The sequence below is a fragment of the Mustela nigripes genome, chromosome 3, assembly GCF_022355385.1.
Source record: "Mustela nigripes isolate SB6536 chromosome 3, MUSNIG.SB6536, whole genome shotgun sequence".
In the NCBI taxonomy this organism is placed as follows: Eukaryota; Metazoa; Chordata; class Mammalia; order Carnivora; family Mustelidae; genus Mustela; species Mustela nigripes.
In genome coordinates this window covers 122,252,785-122,273,530 of record NC_081559.1, presented here as the reverse complement: position 1 = coordinate 122,273,530, position 20,746 = coordinate 122,252,785, and the positions used below count along the sequence as shown (strand labels likewise).

Below are 20,746 nucleotides of genomic sequence, written 5' to 3'. Positions count from 1 at the left end.
AGGAAAGAAAGAAAAATAAGCAAATTACTTTTACCTATTCAAAATACATTTCTGTGCTTTTTTTCTCTTGCAGTTTTATTTTCTCCATTTATAACAGTATCCAGTGGAAAAAATAGACCCTAATACAAAGGCTTCTGGTTTGTGGCTTTTCTCTTATGCAGATTCCTGCTCCTGTGACAAAGTTTAGTAGGTGGACAGGTTGAAAACCATGAGCCCTAATATGCAAAATATTTAGTTTCCATGGATACTTTGAGGCACGTAGGGACAAATTTTTCCTTCCTCTTCCCTTCCCTCTTTTTTCCTTTCTTCTCTTTCTCCTTCCCTCCGTTCTTCCTTTCCTCTGTGCTTCAACAAACCCTCCCCTATACTTCTCTCTGTAAATAATATGTAAAGCACATTCTTGGGTTTGTTGTGAAAGAGCATCCTGGAATATTCATTCCTAAATAGAGTTGCTTTGTCACGCCAAAAAGTCACCAACATTTCTAGAGAGATGTAGAATCTAAAGTAAATGCTATCCTGGTTGGAATAAAAGGAATTCCTTCACACATCACTTCCCCATAGATTGTTGTTGAGAATAACTTCCTAAAGTTACCTAAGGAAAGGGTCATGAATTTAATTAAGTCTGCAATGTTCCCAGAAATGACTGTTGATTATTAGCTACCGTTACCCTACTTTGTGGTTAAAATGCAAGCCTAGTGTATATGGGAGACATTGTCTTAACAGCTGCCTACACCATTACCAGGTTAAATTTCAATTCTGTATATGAAGATGTACTACCTGGATGTTAACTCTTGATTCCCTGTTGTTCATGTAAATTTTTAAGCGAAACTCAAAACATTACTAGTCCAATGGTATTTCTGCAAACAAGATGATGATTGTACATGTTCTCGGGTCCAATGGTATTTCTGCAAACAAGATGATGATTGTACATGTTCTCGGGTGTGCCTGAATTCCCAGTGTGCCTCTACAATGCACAATTTCACAATATACATCACCAGTTGTTGCAGATGTGCTTGATGTCCCAGCCCCTGTCTTCCAGGTCCCTTTCTGAGTTCTCCTGCTGCTTTGGTAGACAATTTAGGCATGCTGACAGCTTTCTTTCTCAACCCTCTAGGTTACACTTACTCTTTGCCTGAGGGCTTCCCTCTTGTGGGAGAGTTTTGAGGGATGTTCTGCAGGGTTTCTCAAGGTTCCCAGCAAGAAGGAGTTCCAGCTCTTTAATGTCCCTATATGGATTTTCTCCCTTTCCTGCCTCATTTTCCCAACTCCTTCACTCCAAAGATAGTTACTGGGATCACCTCCCAAATAAATTACTATAACCCAGTCTTTGTCTAATTGTCTGCTTTGAAGCAAATCCAAACTATGATACCTCAACTTCCAGAAAGATTGTCTAAATCAACTTCCTGTTTACTTCTTGTTTCTTCAAGTAACTTTAGTTTTGAAGATAGAATTAAATTGGGTCTATTACATATGTCGCTGCATTTTGATGACACAACTGGACACTGTAGAGGAATATGACAATAACCAGCCCAATCAGTGGCTAAGGATGTGAGCTGTGGCTGGTGTGAAATTATTCTGGTAATAAACTAAAAGGTTGTTGTCACAGTTTCTCAACTGTAAAACTCTTGAAATCATTTGGCATTCCCATTACATGCCATGCATTGAGGGAAAAATAGAAAAATGTGAAATGAGCCAAGGAAGAAAAATACTTTTATATCTCTGATTCTGAACTTCAAAACATACCACTAAACCCATGTTTTTACTTATCTATACATTGATTACAATTATATCTCTTGCCCAATTTTAATTTCATCTATAATGCCCCTTCTCCATTCTCTGGTAAATGTTATATACAGTAATGAACTGAAGATTAACAGTGAAAATGACTTGTGAAATCTTAACATGCAACCTCACATGATGCTGCACACTAATAGACCAACTAACAGACAAGCAGGAGAGATGACGCTCCCATCATCATATATATAGCAAAATGGCAAGGTGAAAGAATCCGGACTAAAGGAAAGCTAGGAGGATTCCTTGGGGAGAACATCACTGATCTCTCGGTATAATAATAGTAATAAGATCATGACATCTAAAACTTTGTTCTACTCAAAATTAATTCATGTGTGATGGCAAAAATTAGGCACAGTTTTTCTTATCCCCTCATCCAAAGCAGATTCAGCTTTCTTCACTCTGTTGAAAGCATCTATGTAACTTTCAGTGACAAGACAAGCTTAAGATCTGTTTCAAAATAATTCACGAACTAAAAAAAAAAAAAAAAAAGCTTGAGAAGTAGCACTCTCAAACTGGTTTGAGAGCTTTCTTTCTGAAAAATATATGCTAGGGTTACATAATTCTTATTTTTAGTTACAGACCCTAAATAGGGCTTTCTTTCTATACATAACAAAATAACATTAAAAATTAACTTGGTTGATCATGTATTTACACATTTCACTGCCACTCCTCAAACATGTAACATATAGGAAGACTCAGGGTTATATATATATAGACAAAAGGGAATAGTGAAGGGCTTAAGGTGTGAAAATAATTTAGTTGATTCCATTCAAGATGTTTTAAAGAAAGTCTATTGTGTTCCTATGTGAAATGTACTATAATGGCCCTTCTATGACCTGATCTTTTAGAATAATACTTTGTACTTTTCAGTTCTAACAGGGCATGTTTATATATATTTTCCCTAATATCATCTCGTTTTTTTCTTATAGTATCACGAAATTTTAATGTAATTTTCTTTGTTCTATTATTCACTCTTAGTCTAGTGCATCCCATTTTTCTTTCAAGAAATTCTAAAACAAAGGATATTAGGAAGTCAGGAAACGTTGTGTTAAGCATGTTCTAGGGTCCTGGGATGTTCTAGAATGAAAACTTGAAGGGTGTCAAGCACCTTTCCGTTTTCAATTAAAAGTATCCACCTTCAGGGAGATTGCTAAACACATGGGAAATTTATCTGTGTGGACTCACCTGTCCTCTTTGAAATTTTACTGGCATATTAGATTTGTCCAGCAGTCTAAGACCAGAGTCTCCCCTCTCTCCACAGAGACACAGGGAAACTTCAGATTCTGTTTCTGCTTGCTTCAGTTTCCCAGTATGGACATCAACATAGTATCTCACTACTGGCAAAAAAAAGGGGAGAGAAAAAAAGAAAATTCATTAGCTGGGAATTCGTACAAACCGAACCCGGATCCATGGGTTAAGCTATAGGAAAAGCAGTTTATGAGAATTCCTCTTACCTGGACTTTCTGTAACTACTGAGAGATTTTTAATTTTTTTCAATTATTAACTTTAATTATGAATTGGCATTTTTATACCTAGAAGATCTGTAGCTTTTTCAAAAAGAGAAATAAAAGAATTTTTTTTAGGATTTTATTTATTTGACAGAGATCACAAGTAGACAGAGAGCCAGGCAGAGAGGTAGAAGCAGGCTCCCTGCTGAGCAGAGAGTCCGATGTGGGGCTCCATCCCAGGACCCTGGGATCATGACCTGAGCTGAAGGCAAAGGCTTTAACTCACTGAGCCACCTAGGCACCCCAAGATTTTTTTAAAAGGCTGTTCTTAGGGTGCCTGGGTGGTTCAGTTGGTAAGTGTCCAACTCTTGATTTCAGCTCAGAATGTGATCTCAAGGTAGTGAGAGGGAGCAACACATCGGCTTCCATACTCAGCATGGAGTCTGCTTAAGACTCTCTCTCTTTCTCGGCCCCTCCCCTGCCCCGCTCTTTCTCTCTGTCTTTCAAATAAATAAATAAATCTTAAAAAAAAAAAGTCTGTTCTATGTATGACATGCTTAGTATTTTAGTGGCAAGGGTGGCAATGTTATTGTACATGATGCTTTAAGTTTAAACTGAGGTAAGTGTGAATGAGAAAATGCATCAAAAGTGAGGTGATGGCTTGAGGTGGTCACTGACCCAGACAGCCAGATGAGGTCCAGACCTGACATTATATCTTTCTCATAGCCTTAGCCCCTGCAACTGTAGTTGAACCATAAGAACCTCTGAGATCACATTTAATCCCAGCTCTACCGGTGACCATGCTGTCTAACAGAAAAAGTCATTTCTCAAGGGTAAACAACCCTCTTAGAACTAGAAAAAATAGGGGCACCTGAGTGTCTCGGTCAGTTAAGCATCTGTCTTTGGCTCAAGTCATGATCCTGGGGTCCTAAGATGAGAGGTTGAGCTCCAAGTCTGGCTCTCTGCTCAGTGAGGAATCTGCTTCTCCCTCTACCCCTCTCCTTCCCCCATTGTGTGCACATATGCTCTCTCTTTCTAATAAATAAAATCTTTTTTAAAAATTAATAAATAATAAAAAGGTAGAAAAATGCTCTGTAACTAAGTTCAGAAGTAAATTTAAGCAACTATAAAACAATTTGTATACACAATATGTGGTACTAAAAATTGATAACACACATGGAAAAATGGCTTGTCCCTTTTGTAGTACAGGAAGCTCACAGACAACATCCCCCTCAGTTTGCATTTGAAAGAACCATGCATTTATCACAAAATCTAGGGTCTTCTTGCTCTTTGTGTGTTGTATGTTCACCTGGATTTAGAAGAAACAATGACTGAACTGTGTGATTTCCAGTTCCCATAGAACTTCAAGATGCACCCCAGGGGTTGCTAAAATGTACTTCATACTCTGACATTTGTTGTTGTTTTTGTTGTTAATAGTAGTAGTAGTAGGGACTGTTGCTTATTATTTGCCAGTTATTATGCTACGTGATTTGTCTTGATGATCTCTTTTAACCATCACCAATTAGATTGGACAAATTCTTATAATTTTATAGATAAGAAAGTGGAGGCTTGGAGATTTGAAATGGACTCTCTCTGCTTCAAAGCTTTCAATTTCATGATAGCAGTTGCTAAAGAAGAATTCTATAGGAGGAACTCCAAAAGAGATTTTGTGTTCATTTTAGTCACCAAAGCAGGCACACCCCAGCATTTAGAAAATTGCCCATGTCTTTTAAATGCATTCAATAGCCATAGACTGTGAATAGCCCTCAGCTGCCCAGCCAAAGTGCTTCACTTTCCAGCAGGTGGTGAGCTGCCTCTGCCTCCCAGACTGGTGAACTCTCAACAGACTCCTCACCGCTCTTGCTCCTTGGTGGCCATTTCACAAGAAGGCTCTCTGCACTTTATCTTCCCCTTAACATCTCAGCAAAAGGCTTCCAGAAGGAATGTCACAACTGCCTGCCTCTCCTCCAATCACAGTGGATAAAGTGCCCCCCTCCCTTGAAGAAGCTAGTTCATCTTCTATATAAGTCTCTGGCCTCCTGAATTTCCTCTGCCTCCTAGCCTTGAGAGCAGGCCCCACTATTTCCCAGGTGGCTTATTCTCATAACCTGATGGCTGCCATTTTGTCTCCCTTCAAACCCTGCTTTTCAGCTGTTTCAACAGAAAGCATTCTAAAGTAGAAATCTGATCGTTGTGTATACTGCCCACAACTTTTTCAGTATTCCTAACTATAGCACAAACTCCAAAATCCTCAGAATGATGAGCAGTTCATAATCAGGCCCAGCTGAACTTGATGAAGACTTCTCCCTCACATCCTAAATCCAGTCATACTAATCTGTTATGGTTCCCCAACTGCCCACATTCCTTCTCACCCCAGGGTTTCTGTGCCCACTTGCTTCCGTACATAGAACAGCTTTCACCTGATACATTACCTTTCATACAATGCCCATCCTGCATTACACGACTCAGATAGAACTTCTTCTGAGAAGGGGTCAGTGAGCCCCTGGTCTGGGTTAGGCGACCCTACTTTGTAATGCATGGCAACCTACCCATTCATGACTAAGACTTAGCACCTAATCTGTGACTGACCTGATGGAAGGGATCATGTCCTAATCACCTTGTTTCTTCCACAAGATTTCACAAGGCAGTCCCTAGGTTGTTTTTTGATTGAATGATTAATTAAACAACTACGTGAAAATGGGTATTTATCGACATAAGTAATAAAACTAAATCAATGCATCTGTCACTAAAGCCTGATTGTGTCTTTACTGCTCCAGGCAAGAGACCATTAAAAGAACACTGGATTTGCAAACAGAAAATCTGGGACCAAAATCTAGATCTACCATTTTACAACTGTTTGTCCATGAAAGATTTACATACCCACTTTAAGTATCCATTTTTTCATCCATAAAATAGCTCACATGGTTGTTGTGAAGATTAGATGAGATTATATATAAGAAAGGTGCAAAACTTTTTATAAACTGCACAAATAATTCATATTTACATTAGCCATATTTACATATGAATATATCAATAAATGTAAACATGATTAATATAATGTATTCCATTAAATTTGGAAATGTCCCCCTCTCTGAATCATATCATGCTTTATTTCTATACCAATAAGATAGAAAATTCAGGAATACTAAGAGAGAGAGACCAGTAGTGAAGATTCATATGCTTTTTAATCCAAAGTAGATACAATGCTCAAATAAAATTATTTTGCCATCTGTCTGAAGTTTTAAAACTTCAGTTGCCCCAGTGGTCCTGAAACTCAGAGGTTGTTGACTTGGCAATTGGACAGACAGGAGTGGTGGATGAATAAAAAAAGAGTAACCCACATCCCACAGCTGAAGATCCATCTCACGAGCCACCTTGTTCCTAAAATCATAGCAAGTGAGAAATGATGTTTAATCTTTTTATTTCCCTTCCTAAATCCTATTGTGTTTTTTTTTCCTCTTCATTGGGGATAAAAAGAGATATTACTTCCTGAACTATATAAAGAAAGATGCTCATCAAAAGAGCAAGCAAACAGAATTCCTAAACAAAAAAGGCTAACCGAGGATATGAAGGAATTTCCAGCTCCTCCAAGTGCTTCCGTGCAGATGACCCCTAAAAGTGACACAGAACCTTGACCTCCTTGCAGTGACATTTCTTACGGTGATAATCATAGCACTGCAATGGCTATGGTTGGGAGTTTAACAAAAAAAACCCTCTACCATCAAGGAGAGTATATAGATTATATGTGGAGGTGTATTAGTGTGAATTAGTGTGTATATTAATGTGCTTATTGTGTGTGTGTAGTGTGTATAATTAGTGTATATAGTGTATTAAATAATACAAGACTACATTAAAGCAGCATATCAATAAACACTTCTTTTTTTGCATAAACACTTATTAAAAGAAACTAAGTTCTGTGGGAGTTAAGGATAATGTGAAGATTAGGATACAATAAGAATAATTTCAGATGGAACCTAGTGGGTGCTTCAGATAAATGAGGGTCATAAGCAGATGAATGGGAGTCTTCTGGATTCTGCATTTGAAACCTTCCCCAGGAAGCATAAGGTTTTTACAAAATCCTTCTATCTAACATTCCAACAAGCTCTTCCTCCACACTAAACTCTCTTGTGGAACTGGCAAGAAGCCTCTGGTTTCCAAGGCACCACCACCATCCCTCATCCTTAGAAGTACTCACTATTGAGAAAGTCTCAATCGTTTTAGTTAATTAAGCGCAATCCCACTAACTCCACTGAAAAGCCTTTGGGGGTGAGGCCTCTGGATGAGTTTCATTTACCTTCAAAGTAATGGTGCCATATCATAAAAAACAACAAATCTACATTAATTTGTTTTGTTTTGTTAAGCAATATAGAGATACAGCAGTGGTTTTTGACTGGGTGAGATTTTGCCCTCCCAGGGACATGTGGCAGCATCTGGAGACATTTTTGGTTGTCACAACTGGGGGTTGGTGAAGGTGCTACTGGAATCTAGTGTGTAGAGGCCACGGATGTTGTTAAACATTCAACAATGCCTAGGACAGATCCCATGACAAAGAATTATACAGTCCCAAATGTCAAAGTGCTAAGGCCAAAAAATCCTGGGACAGAAAGATAAATATTTTATAATAGATAATTCAATAATTCAACAGAATGATTTAGGTTAAGAAAGATACATTCGTTCATAGATCTTATTTCCAGTTGTGTTTGTTTTTATTGTCACAATTTTTTCTATTATTAAAATAATAAAATTATTTTAAAATTACTAAAGTATTAAGATGAGTAGTAAACTTTAATTATGAAAGTATAAAGGTCAAAATTCCTGGATGGTCACAATGCATAAGCTCAGTCATACAGTAGCTAATTGCAGGACATGGTGAAAGATTTACCTCAAGTGGGACAAGCCTGAGCTTGGGTCACAAGACCTCCATTTATGTCCTGGCCCTGCTACTTCCTAGGTTTATGACCATGGATAGAAGTTGTACATGACCTGTGGTCTTCAGGTTCTCATTTGCAAAACTGGCATATTTCTGTCTTGCCAGGTTGCAGAATGAATGTTTTAGAACCAGAGTGCTTTATGTAATAAAGTGAGATAAAATTATCTTGTAGAAAAGAGAAATAGAAAGTTACTTTCCAAAGCAGAGCTTTCTCAAGTGTGGGTTACTATATCTAGGAATATTGAAAGACATATTCATCTGGAACATCTGATTTGCCCAGTTGGCAGTAAGAGAGAGTGGCACATGTGCCTGAGAGTCAGATACTTCGTTCCAAATCCATGTGCTAGCTCTGTGATGCAGGGAATCGCTTATCGTCAATTCAAAAAACTCAACATCCTCAAAAGGGATAATCGTATTATGTACTTCAGCGATGTACTGTATGGTGACTAACATAGTAAAATAAAAAATAATATTATTATTATCTACTTTGTTATGATATGAATGATTTGAACATTAAAAGGGACTATCTATACCCTGAGTGCTCAATAAATGTTTACTGGTACAGATGGTGCTAGGAGGAAGAGGAGGATCACCATTAATCACAGATATTAGTGATCAGAATTCTTAACTGTTATTTGGGATTATTTGTGGTTGCACCTCTCTAACATCCTCCTGGAGACTACCTAAGGAAAACTTCAACCAAATGCTCATTTCATTATCAGGAAGAGATTTCTATTCTAAATCCCTTACTTCTGCTCTACTAAGATGAGCTGACCAGGATTTTTTTGGAAGACAGATAAAGGCCTACTTTTCCTCTCCTTCCATAAGCCAACCTAAAGTAGCTTCTCCTGCTTCCTCTCGTCAGGGCTCTACCCTGAATTTTCTAGCTCATCATTGAAGAAGGCCATACACAAAAACACCATCCCTCACCTGGAGGGAATTCGAAAGCTATCCTCTCACCCCTCCTTCACTCATCCTATCCCCCCAGTAAAGCCCCCCAGTACTTCTAGTCTCCTGGATTCCTATCTATATAATCCTTGCATGCTTTCATTGAGGTGGTTCCCATTCCGGTCTTCTGTAACACCAGGCTGAAGCACATAAGAAAAAGGACGTCCATTTCCCGAAAACAGCAGGGACTGCCCTAACCTCTCCACAGGTTTACCTCTTCCACTAAAGTCAAACCTACTCAACCCTTCAGAGATGGCCCAGTAGCCTTTTCCCTACCTGTCCTTCATGCCTATCTTTAATGCCAACCAGGACACCCAGTGGAGTCAGAGTCAGGTCCAAGTGGGGTAGAGGTAGGGTCACAACTGTCTCTGGGACACACTGGATCATGAGCGCAGATGGTTACCACCATCTATGTTTTATCTACTTTATTTTATGAAATACTTTTCATATATATTATGTAACCCTAAATTTAATCTTATCTTTTCTTGGATAAGAAATGACATACAACAAGTGTCAGTCCTTTCTGAGAACTGAACTTGTGGATAGTTGTCTCCTGGACCCAGGAAACAAAATAAAGATGTATATAAAAAATACATAAAGATGTATTAAGGTGAAGTTAAGAAAAATGCTTTTAGAAATCCCATTCTGAAGTGTCATAAACCTTTGCTCCATAAAACAAAAAATGTGTACTATGTCTATTCTTATTACATATTCGACTGAGACAATGTTTCTTAAAAAAATAATAAAAACAAATAGTCACTGACAAAGTTTTTGAGTACTTGAAGTATTTATAGTATTATATTAGATCTGTTCCTGCAAGCAGGGGAGCAAGTACTGATGTCAGTCATTAGTATTTCCTTCTTAGAGTTGTGAATATGAAAATAGAATGAGGTTTAAATGTGTTCTCAGAGAAGAACGCTAAGCGTTCTTGCAAATCAGACACAAAGTAAGCTTGACTCTAAGCCTCCTTATTTCTGGTTCTGTTCCTTGTGGTAACACCCTATTTGTTATAAGGACTGTACAAGAAGGATTAACTAAGGTATTTACAACTGACTGAGGGACTATCAAATACATGAATTATCTTTGGTTCAAATAAGCTGGCACACCTTTTAGGATGTTTCTATAAACTGCTGGAGTCTTTTGAGATTAAACATTTGACTGGAGATTTTGTGAGAAGAGAAAGCTGGTGCTTCCTGCTGTTCATTGAACTAGAAAATCCTCAAAAGCAACCATTTTTCTTACCACATTTTAGAACTCACTCTTTCTCTTCTGTGGCTCTTTCTAGAACCCTGAAGTGAAGAACTAACTAAAAATGGAAAAGAACTGGAAATATTTACAAAATGCTTTAGACTAAAAAAAAAAAAAAAAAAAAGGAATAAAGAAAGAAAAGAAAGTAATTTCTTAACCGAATTTAGCTCCCCCCAGCACTGCCCAGAGCTCATATCAAGTAAGTTATCATATCTTATCAAGAAGTAGTAGTATAAAAATAACAACAAATGCACCTAAACCTATGACCCACTTCAATTCAAAGGCACAGAAGAATCAAGAAGTGTCAGGATAGTTCCTATTCTATTTAAGTCAATTAATCCAAGTCACGTATGTAGCCCACACTGCAGAAGGAGTCTAACACTTGGAGAGAGAGCAGTGGGCGAAGAGTCAGGAGGAGGGCCTTTGGTCTTGACTGGGCTAAAGAAATAAAACAATCCAGAAAAAGTACAGAGTTCTGGTTTGGATAATTAGTTGGATGGTGACACCTCTACTCAATGAGTAAGAGTGAGGGAGAAGCAAGCTGGGTATGGAATGAAAAGCTCTGATTAAGCTTTGCCTCATTTCTCACTTGATATTCACACCTTGTGAGATAGTCAGGGTAAGCATTTCTGAATCCTATATTACAGCAGGGAGAAGTCTGAGAAAAAGCAAACAAAAGACTCTTTAGAAATCAAATATCTTTCAAGTTTTTGGACTCCACATCTAAGATTTCTTACTTGAATTTTAAATAGTCAAAGTCAATTTCAGAGAATAAAAAATACAAACCCCAAGATTCGAAAATAATTTAGTTTTACCGGATAGTATTTCCTAAAATAAATTTGTACCCTTAGGTTTTTCAATATTCAAAGTTAATTGCTATATGATTATGTTCAGTTATAGTCATCCTATTTTGGGGAGATAACAAGTTAGACCTCTAAAAAGGTATCTAAAGTATGATCAAGGGGAAAAAAATACTTTCATACTCTGAAGGATATAAAAATCTACCACAAGACTAACAGCCCCAAACTGCTAAAGCATCATGAAATGGGACAGCCAATCCCTGCTAAAAATCTAAATGTTAAGCAGAAAAGCATGTTTTCACCCATTTTAACTTGGGACACCAGGGATAATTTCAACAAACACTTGCTAAAAACACTTGGCTTCCCCAAAAATAGTATCCCGTGAGTGTTCTTATTGTTCATCACCAGAAACTATTGGCTATAAACAGTGCATCCTTATCAATGGAGGGAACCTTCATGGCATACACCCCAATAATGACATATTTTCAGATTTCACAGTCCATAGAAAATAGCCTTTGATTATGATAGAATTATTGGGGAGGGGTTAAAAACTGTATTTCTTTTTTGGCTTTAAAAACAGTATTTCTTTTTGGCTTTCAGATTGGGGCATCATCTACTATACTTCTACTTACAGTAAAAAGACCCAAAGCCCTGACTTTTGCTTTAGCTCTCATACAGAGCTGCCAAATGTGAGTACTATAAAAATGCCAGTATAGCTGAGAAAAAAAAAATGCACTGATATTAAGCTTCAAAACCAAATTTTATTTTAGGATAGATGTGGGAAAAGAAAAAGGGTGAGTTCCCAAAAATATTTCTTCAATGGAACATACTCTCATTCCCTTCTAAAACAAACAAAGTGCTTAAGGAATGACAGTATCTTTGTCATATAAAATCTTCAGAATTTGTCTTAATTTCCTGAATGAATAGAAACAATTTTAGGAATGGCCTCAGTAGAAACTAAAGTTCATTTGTTGAGCTCCCCCTGCTGATTTACAGTAGCAAAATATTTATTATATCACAAGAAAACATTAACATAAGAACTCAAACTCATTCTTGGTTTCTTAGAAACCTAAAATTCCTGGATTACTTTAAGAAATTTTAACTAAGTAATTAAAGTCTTTTTAGTTCAAAGACTAAAATTGTTGACTGCAAGAGATGTATGGTAGTATTTACAATGTCGGAAATAACACATCAGAGTTCAACACAGAGGTTATAACACCTCAGTCAGGTTACCCCACCTTTCTGCTCATAACCTGAAAGTTGGGAGAAATCAATTTAGCTCCTGCAATAGATATTTTGAAAGACATATACAGTGAGAGAGGCATTTTCACTCAGGTAGATATGACAATTAAAATTAAAACTCTAAAAAGAACAAAGCCACGGTCTGGTATATAGTTGGGTTAATTATGGGATAAACTCTTTAAAGACCAGTACCACATCTTAGGTGGACTTGCTGAAACTTCCGGCAGAGCACCTTTCATGTAGTGGGTGCTCTAATAGCACTTCATGAAGTACTTTGAATATAAGTACAATTGCATATGCCTTTAGGCATCTGTTATTGTTTATTTTAGCACTCAAGTCCAAAAAAGACAGACCTATCACTCTCTTCCTCCCACTCAGACACACTAATATACAAAAGGAAAATTACCCTGGTCTTGATCTGTCCTAAAATATAGAGTTAATTTAAATAGGATTATACTAGTACTGGTTAAAAAAAAAGAAAAAAAAAGGAAAAGTCCTTTAAGAAAAGGGAACTATTAAGAGGAATATACAGAAGATACAAAGATTACTAAATTGCTTCACTTGGCAATGCATGCAGTTGAATAAAACTTTATGTTGCACCAGGATAAACTTCCACAGCAATTGTGAAATACTGAGAAAACAGATAATGGTTAGGGTTTAATTATCAGACAGAGATGATAGTCATGCACACAGAATTCTTCGCACATGCACGAGTAGGAATGCAAGACACAATGATGGAAGATCTGTAGGTCAATGCATTTATCAACTGACTCTACTTAAACTAGGTCAAGCAACTTGTGTCTGACAAAATTCAAGCTATTTAAAGACCATTCAAACACAAAATACTTGAGCTTTGCAAATAGACACTTTCCCTTTCATTGAGGAAAAGTCATTAGACATATATATGTAGTTATGCACATTTCATGATCATTCACGGGCAGCACTCATACCTGAAATAGGCAACTCCCAAATACCTTTCTACTAACCATCTCTCCCTGCTCTGCCCTTACTCATCCCTCTCTACTCTTCAAGGCCTCTTCACAAAAGCTTCCTAGTACCTCTAGGGCACGTATTTTTCTTACTGGAAATCCATAGGTTTTAGATTTAAAGTTGGACCTTAAACTGCCTCCTAATTATTGTATGGTTGCTACTTGATTTTGCTTCTCCACTCAGATTGAAAGCAGAACCCATGGTTTATTCTAGTCTGTATCATGGCAATGGCTAAGGCCAGACCTAGAGTGAGTTTGCCATTTCCTCTCAGATAGACCATCATAATCCAACAGTTCACCTAGCTGCTTCTAGGTTAAAAGCAGTTCCTTGGGATTTCACATTGATCCCCTCTCCCAGAACTCTCTGTGGCTTGGAGATTTCAAAAGAGCGCATTAGCACATTGGCTAGTCATTTTCCAGTCATATAAATTATAGACCCCTATTTATTACTAACTATGATTGAATTCATACAAACATAAGCCATGCACCTCAGTGTGCAACTGTTGTATCACTGAAAGATGACCTCTGCACATTCATCCTTACATTGCTCATTTCTTCACTGCAGGCTAAGACACATTAGTGCAAAAGCCTGCTGGTGGCAAACTCAAATTTTCTAAGTTTAAAAGTAGCCCAAATGATTTTACCAAACACACCCAAAAGATAGCCCAAACAAGCAAGTCTTCAGCCATTTAGAGCCTGCCTGCTTTGCGAATCCCACAAAAACCTCACCCAACAGCTGTTACCTATTGATAATATAGGGCCTTGTGATGAGGCCCAAACCTGTTGCTGCTCTTTGGAGCTCTGTGACAGAGACTCCCGACTGTTCTGCTGACAAACCCAGACACATAAGGCCCCTCTCAGATTCTGCTCTCCCCTGGGAGCTCCTTTACCCTCTTTCTCTCCTGAGTAGCAATTCCCACCCTCGGCTATGCAGAGACTCCTGCAATGAGGGGCATTTCCTGCATGCAAACCTGTCGAGGGCTTTCACAATAAAATTTGTGTGACCTACTGCTGCTGCCTCCAGGTCATATCTTTTTCCTCAATTGTCTCCAAAATGCCTCAAATCCCTATAGTAATGCACAATATTCATCTCAAGGAATGTTAATAGATTTTACCTGAAAATATGGGTCCCATGGTGATTTTAGTTTAGAAATGCTGTTAAAACAGTTTTCTTTACCACAGGGCATCTCGGAGCCTTCACTACAGTTATACGCGCCCCAGATCTCCAAGAAAGGAATGAAAAAGTCAGTGTCTCACAAACTCATTTCACCACAGAACTATTTCCTGGGAACATCTTTGAAAGCAGAAGCATGGTCAGTCTCTCATACCAGAAGAGACCCCTGGGCTGCAGTAGGTAGGCATTAGAGAGGAAAATAATTTCTCTGTGTGTGTCTTACAAATACTAGTTCCTAAATGTCATTATCCATTAAAGGAAACTAGGGCTAAACAGAAGAAAGTATTAGGTAAGATTAAATACCTTTTTCTGCCAAAAAAGTGAAGAAGTGTTCAGAGTATGGATGGTGACAGGAAAGGAAATAGAAAATAAGAATGTGAATGGTCTTCCACTAAATGAATGTAGGATGATTTTAGCATCAAAATAAGGGATGATAAAAACAGATTAAACACATCAAAAAAATAAGAATCCATTAAGTTATTGCTGGTACAAATTAAATAAAATTTTTAGGTCGGGGAAAAAAGAAAGTTCTACACTGCTATAGAATACCAAATAATAGGGATGCCTGGGTGGCTCAGTTGGTTGGACGACTGCCTTCGGCTCAGGTCATGGTCCCGGAGTCCTGGGATTGAGTCCCACATAGGGCTCCCAGCTCCACGGGGAGTCTGCTTCTCTCTCTGACCTTCTCCTCGCTCATGTTCTTTCTCACTGTCTTTCTCTCAAATAAATAAATAAAATCTTAATAAAAAAAAAAAAGAATACCAAATAATAAATGGAGAAGGAAGGGCATAATCAGAAAAATCCGCATTTGGCAAGCATTCTAGCAATAATTGATTCTGGCAAGGAACATCAATAGATACTAAAATTAGCAGGTAAAAATTTTATGAGAACAAAGTGTCTCCCCCCAGAATACTATTAATTAATCACTAATTAATAAGTACAAAATACATAGCATTTTACATTGAAGAATTGTGCTAGACACCACTCTAATCAACTACTCTAAGTGAGTGTCACCAGTCATGGGAAAAAGTGATACCATGTACCTCTAGACAGGAGGTACTGAATGGAATACCACCCTTTTGTGGAGTTTCTGCCAAAAATGAATAATCTGAATTTAATCATGACAAACACAAATTGAACGCATCTTACAAAGTAATGGGCTTGTACTCTGCAAATACATCAAGGTTATGACAGACAAGGAAAGACAGAAGAATTCCACATTGGAGGAGATTAAGGAAACATGACAACTAAATATAATTCACTATCCTGGACTGGATTTTTGTTTGGGGGAAATAAACAATGAAAAAATTAATGGTCAGTAGGTAGTGTATCTGTAACTATCTCTCAAATGATTGAAAAACGTGCACAGGTATACACACACAGAGATATTTTAATAGAGAAAGATAAAGTAAATGGGGTACAATGTTAACTGGATTCTGGGTAAAGTTCACTCTTTATTCCATTCTCATAATATTTTTATAAATTTGAAAATAATTTAAAATGAAAAAAAATTAAATTAAGCCATAGGAAAAGTCCTTTATTCCCCATCCCTTTGATGATTTAATCATAGTTCTAGTTGCTCAATTCATTTGTTGATTTGACTTATTTATTCTTCACAGAAACCTATGCCTCCAACCCAAGGGTATATGATGCCTCCTTTAGTTCCAAGGACTGAGCATTCCCTCCTTGGAATGCTGTTCTTGGGGCTGTTTTCCGTGCCCACTGAAGGAGCACCACATAGTGATATCGCTATCCCTCTGAATGCTCTTCTCACTTAAAGGCCCTGGAGAAAGCACAAGTGCTAATGACTACAGGCCGATAAGGGGAGACTTGCTGGGGAGCTCCTTCCTAAAATGTCATACTCATCTTTCCCAGTAACTCACAGGTACAGAATTCATAATTTTGCTAAAATTTGTGGATTCCGTAGGTATTGCATTTTCCTCAAGCGTCACTTTCTGTTTCTCCTTTGAAACCTCTGAACGCTTCTGAATAGAGAAACTTTAAAGCCAACATATGGTTTCTTCCCATTCTCTACAACATCTGGCACTATGGAAGACATTTATTAGGTGCCCAGAAAATACTTCTTGTCTAACTGAATAGAACATACTTATCTGCTCTTGTACTAGAATACTAGATTTCATTGCATTAGTTTTGTGCTAAGAAATGCTGCAATATACATTTCAGTGAATTTAACATTTTCTCATTTACTTTCATTATACAATCAAGGATACAATAATAAAAATCACAGATAAGAATTAAGAAATATTTTTTAAGTTTTATTTTACTTTTTCAGTGTTCCAAGATTCACTGTTTTTGCACCACACCCACTGCTCCATGCAATAAGTGCCCTTCTTAATACCCACCACCACGCACGGTATTTAAAGCTAGAAAGCAGAGATGTTTTAGAAATCAAACCATAGCATCTGACTCCACAATAATTATGCTTCCATACAGAAATCTCATGGTTTTTAAAAATTTAATTGTCATCTATTTTTGAAAACAAACTTAAGGCCCAGTGATAGTGCTTAAGATCTCAGTAACATTATGTACCAACTGTACTCAAATAGAATTGTAATTTTAAAAAGATCTCCATCCTTGGAGTCTAACACACAATAAGACCCTTACTAAGTGATCTTAGCCAAATCATTTGTTTATTGAGCCTCCATTTTCTCATCTATATAGATGGATACTCATGGTACCTAAATCAAAGAGTTGCTTCTGTAACAAAAATATTGTATTTGGAAGGCAGTTAACACATGGTAAGAACTTAGAAAACACATTATTATTGCCATTGTTACTGCCATGATGTAAATAAAAAATTAAAAAAAAGAAAAGGCAGGATTCCAAAGTATATATATATAGCATGATTCAACTTCATTAAAGGGGTGAGATATACATAAATGTGTGTATATATGTGTATGTGTAAATATGCATATATATTATATTCATATCTTTACATGTATAAATATATAATATATACATTTATATACAAAGGTGTGTGTGTGTGTGTGTGTATGTATATGTAGAGAGAAAGAAAATCAGTTAAAGAGAATGATTTGTAGAAAAAAGACTGGAAGAAAGTGAACTACCCCAGTGGTCATCAAATTATCAATGAGTAACAACTCATTTTTTTTCTTATACTTGACTTTTTCTTCAGATCTTTTTCCATAAACACAGATTACCTTTGTAAGTATAACTATAAAAATGCTATTTTTAAGAACCTCACAAAGATGAACCCTATTTGTTTAGAATGTTATAACTATAAAAATTGTGTTCACATTATTTAAAACAATTGATAAAATACATTATCTTTCTTATTGCTTTAAAAAGGCTACTTCCTTCTTTTCATAATAAATATTAAATACAAAATAAAAACCATTACCCTCTGTAAGCTCTACTCAGGCTGCTTGCTAGTCCCATCATGCCCTAGCCTGATTTTATATATTTTTCCAATGTTTCTTATTTCAATCTGAATGACATGCAAAGAAGAAACAATTAGCAGAGTATTTAAAATTAAGCACATTAAAAAATTCATTTTCTTCTCCTTATTAAATGCATTTTTTTGTTGTTGTTAATAATTGGAAAGCTCTCAGGGAACCTCTCAGAGTCTAGCAATGAAGTCTTCTCAAGAAGCCACTAGTGGACTCCACAGACAGAATATGAAACAGAAAAAGCATGAGACTTGACTAAAAATATGCAGAAGGAGTCAGATGAAAGAATAAGATAAAGAACATACATATGCTCAGCTCTCTGATTACCACACATTTCTCACTGGGAGCCAGCATCTTCTGAGCTGCACCCAAAGATGGGCTCTTATTTTAAAAAGAAAAAAAAAGCAATTTTCATCAAAGCTAAATATAGCTATTTCTACAAGCTTAAGGAAAAGTACCAGTGAGTCTAGAACTTGCTTCTACTCTGAAAATCCTCTCTTGTCTGATTATAAACTACAACATAGACGTTCAAAGTTCAAGGACAAGAAACAAACCTACCCACAGATATATATATTTGGTTAGTTTTTGAAATGTCCCAAGAGTATTTCTTAATCCAGGTAGCATTAGAGAGAATTGGCTTGGGAGTCATTTTGAATTCAACTGGTGTCCTGGCTATTGCAACCTAAATAAAATACATTATTGTAAAACTCTCAATCTCAATTTCTTCATCTGTGGGATGGACATAATGTCGATTGCATACAATTTTCAATTTAACTGAATAAACGTTTCTTTAGCACAAAAATGTAAGCACTATGCAAGGCACAAGGTTTGCAAAGATAAAAATGATGACATAGTCCCTATTGTAGAGAAAGTTATAATCTGGTAAGGGAGATAGATTTATAACCAGACATTTTCAGTATAATAAAATATGTTCAGGACACTGAACTGTGAGGATTAAAAAAGGTGGTATATCACCTTGCTATTTAATAGCTTGAGTAATATCCATTATCATTATTTCTACTACAGGTACTCATCTATCTCCACAGACTAGAGATATAAATATAGATAGGCACTTTCATATTATATTTGACTTACATTATTGCCTATAAACTATACTGCAAAAGAGCTGGGGCAGTCAGATGACCCGAAAGTCAAGAGAATTCCTCTTGGATACCCATTTCCCATGCTTAGAAATTCTCTCTCTTTTTTAAAGATTTTATTTATATATTTTAGACCTAGAGACAGAGAGCAGGGGGAGGAGCAGAGGAAGAGGGGCAAGCAGACTCTTCACTGAGCCCTGAGGCCCACACAGAGCTCAATCCCAGAACACTGACATCATGCCCTGAGCTAAAATCAAGAGTCAGATGCTCAATTAACCGAGCCACCCAGGTGCCCCAGAAATTCTCTTTTTTTTTTAAGGGTCCACCACCACCACTACTTTCCCGCATAAACTGTAGCAGTTAGACCAACTAGCTGATGGGGCTATTATATCACCAGGTCAAGAAGGACTATGCTGGCATTGACTGGAAAGGAGGAAAGGAGGCTGTTAAATCCCCACAACACTTCTCTCCCCCTCCACTTTCTTATTCCCAGAGATGATCTTGGCGGCAGAACGCAGGAGCTCTTCCCACTAGAGGAAGTAAGAAGTTATCCTGCCTTGTGGGCCTAATTTCTCTCCAAAAGTTAAGTCAGCCGTTAGATATCTATTCAGAAGTGTAAACTTTCTCTTGCCACACATTCTAAGTGAGAAAATAAAGGGCTAACGGAACAGTCAGGCTATAGCCTATGTGACTTCATGACTGTCCTCCTGTTATTTCTGGAGAATGTAACTGCCATGCCATGAGCGCAGCTATGTGCCAGCCAGAAAGCAACATATATGGTCTCTTCCAATCTGTACAGAGTCCTGTGAAGAATAAAGATCTTTCACAACTCAAAGAAGCTAAGTAACTTATCTAAGGATACATGGCAGGACACACAGATCCAAAAGTAGGATTCAAACCCAAGTCTGTTTGATCAGAAATGCTACACTGTCCTCAAAAAGAAAAAGAAAAAAAAAAAGTTACATGCTCACTTTGGGATCTGAAGGCAGGAAAAGAGAATAAAAGACTAATGCAGACATTGCAGATGATACCACTGAAGAAGAACACAGGAGTCAATGGCCACAAGAGTGAGAGCGCACAATCACAGGGATCACAGGGATGAGCTGCCTTGTCCCGTCTGAAGGTTTTCAGACTACCAAAAGGCCCACTGCTCCCTATAACCCTAGACCAGTGCTTCGCAAACTTTAGCATATACACAGATTACCTGGGGATCTTGTTAAAATATAGGTTCTGATTCAGTAGATCTAAGATTCCACATGTCTAAGCAGCTGGTCTGGGTCTACAAGGCCTTAGACTCCGAAAGGGCATTCATACCCATCCCTGAGTCTCTGCCACTAAAATAGTCGCTTGGAGCTGGAGACCCTGATCTCACTTCACAGTAAGTAGAAGCTAGATGCTAAAAACAAACATGTTGATGCTATTGACAGAGAGAGAGTGCTTAGTAACTGCAACATCTACAGCTGGTAGAGCACTGCCCATCTACCAGGGGCAGTGTGTGAGGCACACATTCCCAAACATTTTTTACAACCAGCCTTTTAAGTGAGTATTGTTACCTGCCTCTCACTCCTTACTAAGAAGAAAATTACAGATTAATGAAGATAAGCAATCTGTTCATGGTCACAGAACTAATAAATGGTCAATC

General features: G+C 37.4%; 1 protein-coding gene across 1 annotated transcript in view; it reads right to left on the bottom strand.

The window, feature by feature from the left end:
- The window catches only part of LOC132014534 (lipoxygenase homology domain-containing protein 1-like), a 159,371-nt gene that overhangs the window by 25,059 nt on the left and 113,566 nt on the right, over positions 1-20,746 (bottom strand). Inside the window, 2 exon segments of the mRNA XM_059395506.1 lie at positions 842-964; positions 2,980-3,131. Coding sequence (XP_059251489.1) covers positions 842-964; positions 2,980-3,131 — 275 coding nt within the window.